Source organism: Cynoglossus semilaevis, chromosome 20 (genome assembly GCF_000523025.1).
Source record: "Cynoglossus semilaevis isolate Cse_v1.0 chromosome 20, Cse_v1.0, whole genome shotgun sequence".
In the NCBI taxonomy this organism is placed as follows: Eukaryota; Metazoa; Chordata; class Actinopteri; order Pleuronectiformes; family Cynoglossidae; genus Cynoglossus; species Cynoglossus semilaevis.
In genome coordinates this window covers 3,597,421-3,609,794 of record NC_024326.1, presented here as the reverse complement: position 1 = coordinate 3,609,794, position 12,374 = coordinate 3,597,421, and the positions used below count along the sequence as shown (strand labels likewise).

Below are 12,374 nucleotides of genomic sequence, written 5' to 3'. Positions count from 1 at the left end.
AGCTGGCCCAGGAACGTTCCTGTTGGAACGACCATCATGGCGACATGAGCGAGGCCTACCACGGAGGAAAGCTGCGCTGCTACGTCCATATCATGGACCAGGGCCTGTGTTACCGTGTCAACACTCTGGCTGCGTACATAGAGGCGAACAGACTGGTGAGCGGCTCTTCAGCCTTATCTCACACTTATATTTTTCATTCAGCCCTGGGGTTCTTTTAACCCCCCCCCCAAAAAAAATCAAAGTTTTAATAAAGCTCGTACAAGTGGCGAATTGTTCTTTCATTTTTGTGATTAAACATTTGGAGAAACACAACCATTGTTGTTTTGTAATCACTGATATCTGTTTTTAATTTTCGGGGCTTTATTTCCATATCTCTCTCAAGGCCCCCAAGCTGTTTGAGGAGTCAGCAGTTCATCCAAGTGCCGTCATTTCTGAGAAATGTCAGGTAAAAATTATATGGAAGATTTGTCGTTGTTTGCCACTAGCCATAAATAAAATGTAGTTATCTTGCATTTTTATCTTCACTAGTCATTGTCGTTTTTAAGCTTCTTTATCTTTGTCTCTAATTTAGGCATTGTGTGTGTGTGTGTTTGTATTTTCATGTATGTGTGTTTCAGGTGGGATCAGACAGCATCATTGGTGCTCAGTGCCAGGTAGCAGATAAGACTTCTATAAAGAGGTCCATTATTGGCATCTCCACCACTATTAAAGAAAAGGTCAAAATTGCCAACTCCATCATCATGCACGGCGTCACCATTGAGGAGGGGTGAGTCTGCAAACACACACACATCAATAAACAGCCACACATCTACACACTCCTCTGTGACATGTACACTCTTTGAAGCAGTAAGTGTGAACCCTTTGCTAAGTGTTCCAGCCTTGAGGCGTGTTTACGGAGTGGAGTTTAATTCCCCTCATCGTCTTTGTTCTCGTCCTCCTCCGATCGGTCCGTACACGCTCACCGTGTGGGACACTGCGGGTGATTAGTTTGCAAAGCTTTCAAAATTAAATAAATCATTTGCCACTGCCAGGATGAACTTGTAATGAGCATCCATTCATCTCCGGGAACAGATATGGTTACACAACTTGAATCTGTAATATCTGGATTTTGTAACACCATTTCCAAAACTACTGCACGTTTATAACGCGTTGTGATGTTGGACTTTGAAACGTTCTGTTATGTGCTAATGAGTGTTCTTGTGCGTGTGTGTCAGTTGATGGGAGGTGTCACAGGTTTTGTTTTCTGAGCTCCGTGGGGTCAAACAGGGATCGCTGAGTTAACAATGCACCTATTGGTGTGCACCCAACCAGAGAGCGGCTCCAAACAAACACACTGGTTATGGAATTGTGGAATACCACGTGGGAATTCCAGGCATTAATCAGACCAACAGCCAAACTGAATTATTTGATAGATTGTGTTAAAGAATTAGCTATCAACAACATTTGTATGACCTCTTTAAGTATCTATCTTGTCTTTCAATCCACGTTGTATTAGCTGTCATTTTCAAGGACTTTCTTTTATTGTATCGTTACTTCTTCGCTATCAATTCTGTTTTGGCTAAAAACAGCACAGACATTATGTAATAATTAGATAACCGGCATTCTTACAAACAGTTTTAGCTTTTTCTGGCCATTTGGGAATTTCATCACAAATGGCAAAGGTCCCTCCAAATAGTAACCTGTTTGTTTAGCAGATGAAGGAGATTAGGTTAGTGGTTCAGTTGCCAAACATTTAACTTTGTTACAATAAGAGAGGACTTGTGCAGAGAGCAGTAGTCACTACTGTAACATTAGCATGCAGATTGGTCTGCTCAGTTCCTTGGCCAGGAACTGTTTTGCAAAGAGACTTTAATTCACTCATTCACAGGCTCCCTGTCTTTTATCTCAATTTCTTATTCCTCCCTCTCTTTTCTTACTATCAGGCCCTCAATGCCATCTCTGTCCTCTCTATTTCTGTTTTCCTCCATCTTTTCTTAAGCCATTCAGGGACCTCAGACAGCCAACACAGGGACCCTCATCATGCCCATGTAGGTGCACGCACAAAGGCATGAAAGAGCACTAGAGACAGGAGAAGGGGAAAAAAAAGAAGTAAAGAAAGAAGCGAGGGGAAAAGCAAGCTAGCAACGCAATAAAGAAATTGCAATTCTTTCCTTTCTTTGAGGACCTAAGAAGGAAGGAGAAAGAAGGAAAAGAAAAAGAAAAAGCCAGTATGAGGGGATTAGCAGACCCCGGCCATGTCGCAGAAACCCAGAGCATTTCTCGTCTCTTTGTTTGGAGCTGACCAGAGCTTGTTGACAAAGCGCTGCGTGTTTGGGAAGGGGGATAGTAAGGGTCAACTTTACAGGGAGGGGGGGTGAGGAGGGGGTTGGCACTGAAGGTGGGGGCTGAATCTGTGTGTGTGTGTGTGTGTGTGTGTGTGTGTTTGAGAAGTAGCATCAGGGGGGTCATGGCAAGGAGGAGCCCTGGTGTTAGTAATTAGCGGTGTTTCAGCTCTGAAGCTTCTTTGGTGGTCTTTCTCTCCCTCTCTCTAATGTTACAAAACTCTGAATCTTGTAATCTCCCATCACCATCTACCACCACCAGCGCCTCCTGACTATCACACACACACACACATACACACACATGCTCTCCATTCTCCCTCTCCCTTTAGGCCTAACCACCTGAATAGTTCAGGCCAATACAAACCTGTCTGTGTGAGAGATACATAAGGCCAAGTGAGAGAGAGAGGGAGAGGGAGAGAGAGAGAGAGTCTTGGGCAAGATCAACATGTGTTCTCTGTCGGGCTCCCCAAGCTACTGAAACACACACACACACACACACACACAAAATACGCTTAAACCCACATATACACACACCACAAGTCCATGGCAGACACACAAGACTGTCTGTGTCTCCGCTCCAAGAATTTTATGGTGATGGTTTGGCTGAATGTGCTGCTGCACTGTGGGTTGGCACTGCCACCTCAGGTGGGACTGTAGCTCAGGGGCCAACAATATTTTAATAGGCAAACACACACACACACACACACACACACAGAGAGACAACACACGCGTAGCTCGAGCTGCTTCTGTTCCGTTCTTTATAGTGAAGGCTCATCACCGATGCTGTTCCAGTTGAGCGGACGTGTTCGAGTCTCTGGAGCAGGTGGGAGGTGCACGATAAGGAGCCGGGCTGAATGTCTCCTCTGTCAGTTTGACCTCCTGCGTGAAGTCTGCGCCACGACTGTGGAGGGTAGAACGTTAGCAGCCAACAGTGGAAGACTGTGGTTGTTCTGGCCAGCGTGTGTGTGTGTGTGTGTGTGTGTGTGTGTGTGAGCAGGGAGAAGCAAACAGGATGTGACCCATGTTCTAATGTCCAGCAGTGGCCTGCTGAATGTTGCCCAGCTAAATATTAATCTTTATTTCTCAGAGGGTCCACTGCGTAATAGAAATTAACCACTGGCTCAACTCCTGCAGGAAACAGACGCCAGGTTTTTATTTCCACCTAAAATAATTTTGTTTTGTTTCGTGGTGTACAGGTGCAACTGATCAGTTGGTGAGTTTACCTTTTGTAACGTGTCAACAGATTTTAAATTAATTTCATTTGTGGGAACTATGTTGTCAAAATAGATACAATTTGAAGGGAAATGATGGAAGAATTGAACCCTAACCCACTTCATACCACTAATCTGCCGTAGCTGAAGTTTGAACAAAAAAGTCTTATTTGAGATATTTAAAAAAAAAAGTTAAGTGTTAAAATGTTATAATAATGTGAAGAGGCTTCTCTGATTCATAACAAGAGATTTTAGAGTTTTTAGAAGGCAGTCCCTCAATTCTTATCAGTGTTTTGTGGCTCTACCCCCTATCTGTCATCATTGGAACTACACCCTAAGGATAAGGGGTTTTAAAAATGTTAAAAATAAAACGTCTGGCTTTGTTTGTGTGTCTTGTTCCAGGTGTAATATTCAGGGCAGTGTGATCTGCAGTAATGCTGTCATCAGTCGAGGAGCTGACCTCAAATACTGCCTGGTGGGAAGTGGACAGCAGATTGAAGCAGAGGGTGAGTCTCATCGTTCACAATGTTTTAATGCATTCACACCAGAGCAGTAGGAGGTGTGAATGGTTGGATCTTCATGACTGCAGCCGAGCCATGAAACTGTACTGTAATAAACCTAATTGAAATAACATGCAGGAACTAGTGCTGCGTAGGATACGTTTCTTAATACTCATTGATAATAATATATCACTTCTCTGTAATAGATTTGTCAGTTTTTCACAGCCAAATGTCTCTGTATGTGTGTGTGGCTGTTTGTGTGTGTCTGTGTGTTTGTGTGTGTCACATTGATGGAGAGGTTAGAGAGCAGGGCCAGAACAGGACCACCCGGAATTCAACAGCAGCAGCTTCCAGCCACACACTCACACACACACACACACACACACACACACAGGACAAGCTTGGCTTCCGGAGTGAGAGGGCTAATTGTGTGAACAACAGGTTTCCTCTAATTCCTCCTTGATATCACATGATGCTGCTGTTTTCTAACATGTCCCATGTTCAACAGTTTGGTTTCTCTCAGCCATGAAACCCCCCAAAATGTTATTTAGCATTATTGTATTTATTTAAAAAAATTTACATTTAACAGATTAAAAAGTGAGTACATTTATTGATTACATGTCAAGTACGAACAGACGGAGGATAAACTCAGAGAAGACATAAAAAACATACGAGGTTAATACAAGTATCATCAGTGTAAAGCAGTGATTATCAACTGGCGGCACGTGAATTGTCCACTCTGGCCCGTAACTGGTGTGTCCAGCCCCCCCTGGTACATCTGGTACATCTCAGCTGGAGCCTGAAGGTATAAACTCAAGAATAGTTAAAAAGTGCCTGGGGTTCATGTGAAATTTTTTGTCTCCATTATTAAAGGGCGTGGCCATGTTAATTTCCTCAAAGATACTGAGTCTATTGCAGACCAGTGTGGTCGTTGTTTTTTCAACAGTGGTTATTAATTTCATGTTTATGTGTCTGTTGACTTACCAAACGGGGACATAGTCCAAAAAGTTAATGTAATGGGTGTCGGTCTTTGTGGCTGTAGTCTGATCGTTTCACTCCACATAATGCGCTCTTTTATTAGAGTCCCTATAAACGTCCTCGTGATCTTTATATTGTACAGTAAGAAAAAGCCCTGCATTGTCTGTTGCCACCAGCCTCACTGACCACAGGCTGCTAAAGACATTACACACCCACTCCACTGCTGAAGCTGTGAGTCCTGAAGGACCACCCTGGCAGCCCGCCTCACGCTCTCACACATATACGTCGATAAAGTACACACACACACGCACACACACACACACACACACAGGTGGATCTGCTGATATTTAAACGATGCATACCTTCCTTTTGACAAATGCACAAACACACACACACACGTGCATGTATTTATACACTATATACATGGACAAACACATTTGTTTCTGACTTTTCAGTGTATCCTGTTAAGATTTCTGACCATATTTGCTTGGACCAAACAATAACATAGCATTGTTTAGTAATTATTTGTACATGTGACATACTTTAGGTTTTGATTTAGATGATATCAGCAGTGTTCAACCGCAATGTCTGTATAGACTGTCAGTAATCAGGGTCATATTTCTAATAGTTATATTGGAAGCAGCTGGTGTTGAAGATTAGATGAAGATGTTTCAGTTTTTATACAGGATGTTTTTTTTCCTTCTACTAGTCCGTGGTTCATCCAGGATTTGACCTCCGTGAGTTTAGTCAGGGTGAAGTTGATCAGGTTGAGCTATTTTAACAACAAGCAGGATTTTTTACGTGGACTCATCTGACAATAGATTGAGAGTCAAGTCAATGAGTATTTTATGACGTCATCATACTGACAGAGGATTTATAATTGGATATATGTGGAAGTTAATTTTCCATTCTTAACAACTCACAGGCATAAATGACACAGTCTCCTCCAGTGACCGATGAATCAAAGAGCTCAAATTAAGTAACTCTGTCCTTTTCTATCCAGTCACTCCCCCTCATGCTGCCCCCCTGCTCCATCTGTTCTCCCCTACACACACACACACACACACACACACACAGGATAAACCCAGTCTGAAGAACAGATTCCTTCACACTGAAACCTGCCCGTGTGGATGGAACATTACTCTTCCAGCGTTTGCTTTGGATCCGCTCTGCTGCTGAGGGGATGTAGGGAGGAGCGGCTGCTCTCCTCATGTTGAACTGAGTTAGGCCTGAGGAAGATAGTGAGGAGAATGCTGGCACACACTCTCTTTCAAGCATCATCTATTTCTCTCTTTAGTCCGGTTCAGGTAGCGGTCAGCGTGACCTAAGGCTTGCCGCGCCGAAGACTCTGGGAGTCGTCTCGAATAAGTGAAAGGAGCGTAGAGAGGAGATGCACGCTGTAGCTCATTAACTACAAATTACACATACATGTATTTCCTGGCCGCTCAAGGCAGCCTTTGTTTTCCATTTGCGTCAGTGTGGTATCAAAATCAACACGCAGAAATAACTTGATGAGTTTTCCGTTATAGTAAATATTTTGTTAACTTCTCATCCCAGGGAAATACATGCCACATGTGGAACTTTGCGGCAGAGGACTGTGCAGAACACATTTGTAATTAATGGACTTGATGAAACTCCCTGAGATTGGACAGTTTTGATGAACCATTTTTACAAAATGTTCTCAGTCCCAGAGTGTTTTTCAAATAAGAAGTTAAAATTTCACTGTTAACCATGGCATTTATTCATAAAATCAGATTTATTTTTCTGCTCTAGTCACTAAAAGCAGGCCTTTAAGGTCAAAACACCAATTCAGCAAGAAAAAGCTTAGTTGAATTATTTGACATTTCCTAGTAAATTACTAGGAGTACGTTTAAAATGCCATGGTGTTTTTATTGTTTTCTACTTTTTTCCAACTCAGGAATCACCACACCAGCAAAAGAGAAGAACTGTGCATCTAGAGAAAACTACACTCTAAACCATCTGTCTCAGCCAGATGGAAAATCCAAATCATGTTCGAATCATTGCTTAAATACACATGTGCTTTTATTTGTTTGTGTCATCAGCTGAGAGAAATAATGAGGTCATCGTTGGAACGGACCAGCTGATGGAGATCTAACTCTGATGGGGATTCATTGGCATCACCTCATTAACCAATCAGAGAGCAGGAAATTGCAGGACCACCAGCTGACATCAGGAGGCCAAACGCTGCTCCACTCCCACCTTTAGGCTTTTGTACATTAAATAAAGAGGAGTCTGCTTTCACACCCGGGATCTCTGTGATGTCTTCTTGTCTTTATCTCTGTAATTGCTTCACCGAACCACTTATTATCAAATCAGTGCTGTCGCCTCACAGCAGGACCCGCTTTAATCTGTCGTATCAGGAGGAGCGTGAGCTCGTACAGGTTTGTGTGTCTGTCTGTGTGTGTTTACATGTGCGGAGTGCAGCTGTGAAGAGCAAAGATGGAGAAAGCGGTGGGAGGGGTGACCACAATGGTGAGGGGGCTAGGTTTATTTGTACACAGAAATGGTGTGTGTGTGTGTGTAAGCCCGGGACCACCCAGCCTGATCCTGTATCAGTTAACACCGACACCGCGCCCTTACACACACACACACACACACAAGTCAGTGGAGGAAGACGCTAACTCGCACTTGACTCTTCTTTCTTTCTTCTTTTTTTTTTTCTTTCGCCTTTGCTGTCACAAGATTTATTGCATTCTTTGGGCAGAGCGTTTCTTAAATTACAGGTTTGAAGTTTCTTTAGTCACGAATGAAGCGAGATGAGGCCGGAGATGTCTGTGGGGCTGCTCTGTGTGCACATGTCCGTGATCTACCGTCCTCTGTTTCCTATTGTGTCTGTGGCCGTGGCAGGACTCATTTAGAACCTCTCCTGTGACATGATAATGTGCGTGTGAGGAAGAGGGAAATGATGTTGTCTTCGGTCGGTACTGCACTGAGTATTCTCAGCCGCTTAAATCTGTCAAAAGGCGAGGTTTTATGATCTTTCTTCCCCCAAGTATATCACATCGACTGACATCAATCATCCCTCAGTTACTGTAACACCGACCCAGTGATGACATTACTGATCTGGACCTGAAGGGGGAATTTGGGCCTTGTGTGCAGATGCATTATGTACGGACATATGTATGGGCCAAACCCCATTGGTCCGTGTTCTAGAGACTTCCTCGTCACGTGGTTGATTCCTTACTTCATATGAGGTTGAAAGACTAAATATGTCAAGTTGGTTTTAAACAGAAAACCGCACTGGTCGTTACTTTATCTGTGCTCTTTGTCTCTCTCTTGCCTTTTCCCCGATCTCACACTCTGACCCCTCTGCAAACCACATGATGCGATCTGGCAGCCGGGTGTGTTTAGGTTGAGGCTTGTATATTTACACAGAGACCCCGGAGTCCCCTCAATACAACGCCACCATGGCTGAGCTCACCCTCCATGTGTGTTTGCTGCTGCATGTGTGCACACTTACCTTGGTTAGTCCTCTAACACACAAACTAATCAGCGCTGTCCAACACCTCTGTGTGTGCGCCTGTTCACTGTGCAGATCTTGAGATCACATGTCACAGCCACTTATATCTGACACTGCTGCTCTGTGCTTTCGTTGCCTGGAGGACTTTTCTGATTTCTGCAGAGAGACTTATCTGATTATGCATCTCTGACAAATGAACTTCACGTCGGCGAACTAATAAACTCCTAGATCTGTTTTGATTTCGCTCCGTTGTGGGCTGAAAAGTACTGGTGTTTGTTTCTGCTGTGATCTTGACCATGAAGTGTGTAATTGTTCAGGTCTGTGTGCAAACTGAATAATGGAGACAATTTTTATGTCAGGGAATTTAATGTTAAAAGTCGTTGACAGAGAGTTCTGCAGAGTGAGAGGCTGGTGTTTGGAAAAAGAGATGTCATTTATTAAAAATCTAAAAATGTAGGGAGGGGTTTTGGAAACCTTTCCTACCAAATGTGATGCCACAAAACATGATAACTGAGAATTTTGTTTTGCAAAAAAAGATTTAATGTATTGGTAATAACATTTATCTTGTCTTTACCCTGGTATCTGTTAAAAGTTTAAACTTTAACTTCTGTTATAGTTTTGACTAAAGGACCTTTGATTGGAGATTGAAGAGTTTAACCATTCTTAACTTTTGTCTTATACTTAGCAACAGTGAGTAAAGATGATGTTCAGATGCCTTCAGTTGGGACACATGAGCTTCTGTGATGTCCTCTTTGAGTCGAAGGTCTCAGCCCCGAGGGGGAGAAAATGCAAAATAAAGAACCATATAGTGTAAGATAGATGTCCTGGGCGGCTGGTGGAGACACATGTACGGCACACAGACATCCACAGATGCACAGAGAGCTGAGGTGGAGTCTCCGCTCTGGGTTGGGGGGGGGGGGGGGGGGGGGGAGTTGGCTGAATCGCTGGGTGGCTTCATGGCTTCAGGGCTGATCGTGGGTGAGCGGCAGAGAGAGCGAGCGGGCCACCCAAGTGGCAGTCAGAAACCTGTGTGTTTGCTGCTGACCCCTACACATTAGCACAACACTTCCTCAATTTGTCTTCTGTGTTCTCCAGCCACAAATGAATTTCCTCCACTTGGTCCCCCAAACACACACACACACACACACTCACATAGAGACACGCTGACACCACCCCATCACTAACTCCAACATCTGAATACATGCACGCTCACAAACACCCTCTTTACAAGCGTCCCAGATACAGCAGTTGCTTATGTTGCTCTGCCAACAAAGAGTGGAGACACGGATCCCATGTGTGGGATAACAACCTCAGTGACATGCCTTATAAACACACACAAAGCCAGATATTCCTGTCTGTCACTGCGGAGGCCCCCAGCTAATTATCCAAACATTGACTGGGTGGTTGATTGAAATTGCTGTTGCATTAAAAACTCACAGGAAGACGCTGCAGTGTGATCTTCTTTTACACCCCCAGGTCAGGTTTTCCAGCTAATCATATTCTTTACAGTCTGTTTCTAACATCTGCAGAATTAACTGCAAACAGGCACCGCTTTCCCAAATAATTACAAATACATGTTTTCTGCTTGGAGACGCCAGCACCAGTGTTAGTGTTAGTAACCTGAGTTCACGTCTCATCTGCGGATTTTCTGAAAGGATCTCGAAGAAAAACAGAAAGAAAGAAACTCATTAACTAAAGTTGCTTATTAAGCTCAAATTAGCAAAAAAATAAATAAATGAAGTTTAGCTGAGAAAAGAAAGTCAACCGTTTTTTAAAGCTTTTAAAGCTTGAAACTGTAAGATAAATATTGTTTAAAGTTGTTTATTAAAGAAAAAAGCTAAAAGACAACACTTACTGCAGGTTAGCACCAAGATCAGTTGCTAAATGTTAGTGTAATCGAATCCTAGTTAGCCATAAGGTTCGTCTAAACTACAATAAAAAGGCTAAAAATAATTTAAAACACCCATAAAATAATGTCTAAAATGTATTAATATGTAATTAATTTGCTTCCAAACTTCAGTCAATCTAAGTTTAGTTTAATTAATCATAAAGAGTTGAACATTTTCTAAATGTTTTTTCTAAAGGTTACTTTTAAGGTAAATAGCAACAACTTAAAAATAGATAAAAAAATCATAAATCTTTGTAATTAGAACACTATTAAAATGAATACGACAATTAAGTCATTTGCTGTAATTAAATAATATTATTACTATTGCTAAGAAAAGCAAAATGTTCAAGAAAAAAAATGTAAACCGATTTTGTTCAGGTTTTGTGCCAGAAAATGATTTATAGTTTGTTCTAATGAAATTTCCTTAAACGCCACCTGTGGTGTTCTCTTACTGGAGAAGTAGCTAAAGGTTCATAACTTTTATTCAAATTGCTCCTGAAACCTATTCCACCGGCAGGAGCAGAGAAACCTGATGAAAAGCGTTCATTTCCTCTGCTGCTCCACATGCATATATGCACCGGCTCTTCTTTACCACCGCAGGTCTGAGTTTGCACTACCACCTGCGATCTGCGTCTGACAATACCTCTGTTACAACCCGGCCAACAAAGACTTAAAGAAAAGTGTGTTTCTGTGTCTCTTTCTGTGTTTTGTGTGTTTTTCCCCCTGCGAAAGGCAACCATTCATTACTCTGACAAAGGCCTAAAGAAATGCATTATCATAATTAATCTGGTGTGAGACTGTGGGTGGCAGCTCCCACTCTCCCCTCAGACTGACAGGGGAGAATCTCCCTGAAGCTGCCGCACTCTCCGTCTGTTTCACTGATACCTTGGGAAACTTTTTAATTACAGACCTGGTGTTTTTCTAACGATGAGTCAAAAAGTGAATTTATCATCCACTCCCCCATAAAACATAAAAGTGTCTTATGATCCAGAAACGACACAGGGCTTGATAAATTCTGCACCGTCGTGTATATTTTCACATCATTTTTCAAAGACTTTATTTGAGAATTTTCTTTATTTTTCAACCCGCTCGGCCCCTGGCGGAGTAATCGGTTTAGTTTTCCTGAAAAGAATTTGTTTCTTTGGATAAGATTTTAACCGGAAAGTGTTTGTCATTGTTTCTCTTTTCTTTCTGTCGTTCCTTTTCTCTGGGAATTTTCTCTTTCTCTCTCTCTCTGTTGTTTCACACTTCAAAGTGGTTTGCATGATTTGTCTGACTTGCTGGAAATTTCCCTCATTATTGTTTAATCTTCACAGACTTTTATCTTTATCCCAGACATGAACCCCCATCCCACCCACCCACCCCCAAAGATTTGACCTGAGGGCAGCACTACTTGTAAATGTAATGTTAATGATTATCTTTTATGTTGATTCACAGCCTGTGTAATCCAAGGGTTTTGATATTTGATGGGTGGGACACGTCATCGATGGAGCTTTGTAAATTAATTCATTTTCCTAGTGCTTTAATATGGTTTCATTTTTCAACATAGCTTAGCATCATTTTCTTTCCGTCACACGATTCTAACATTTCTCTATCTACATCTATCTATCTATCTATCTATCTATCTATCTATCTATCTATCTATCTATCTATCTACCCACCCATTTTTTTCATCCTAACTGTATCTGTATCTCCACAGAACTAAAATCATACCGTGTGTTAGTGCATCAGTGTTTAAAATGATAACACTCATTCTGGCTGTGCCTTTTAAACCATTTTACCATACAGACTTTTTTTCTTTACTCTCCTAAGGTATACATATCTGTACTCACCACAGATACGTATACCTTATGTGAAAAGGAGAAGAAATGCAGCTGTGCGCGCTCTCACAAATATCTTTCTCTGATAAATAAACAGTCTCTGCGCCTGGACTCCAGGCGTCTCAACTGTTGTGAGACGGCTGAATGCCAGAGCGGGGCCGTAGTCCTGCCTATA

General features: G+C 42.3%; 1 protein-coding gene across 1 annotated transcript in view; it reads left to right on the top strand.

Annotated features, from left to right (window-relative positions):
* eif2b3 (eukaryotic translation initiation factor 2B, subunit 3 gamma) overlaps window positions 1-7,279 on the top strand; it is a 21,776-nt gene extending 14,497 nt beyond the window's left edge. Inside the window, 5 exon segments of the mRNA XM_008333984.2 lie at window positions 3-155; window positions 383-445; window positions 618-766; window positions 3,935-4,038; window positions 7,074-7,279. Of these exon segments, the coding sequence (XP_008332206.1) occupies window positions 3-155; window positions 383-445; window positions 618-766; window positions 3,935-4,038; window positions 7,074-7,126 (522 nt within the window). The 3' untranslated portion in view covers window positions 7,127-7,279.
* Window positions 7,280-12,374: the final 5,095 nt, after the last annotated feature.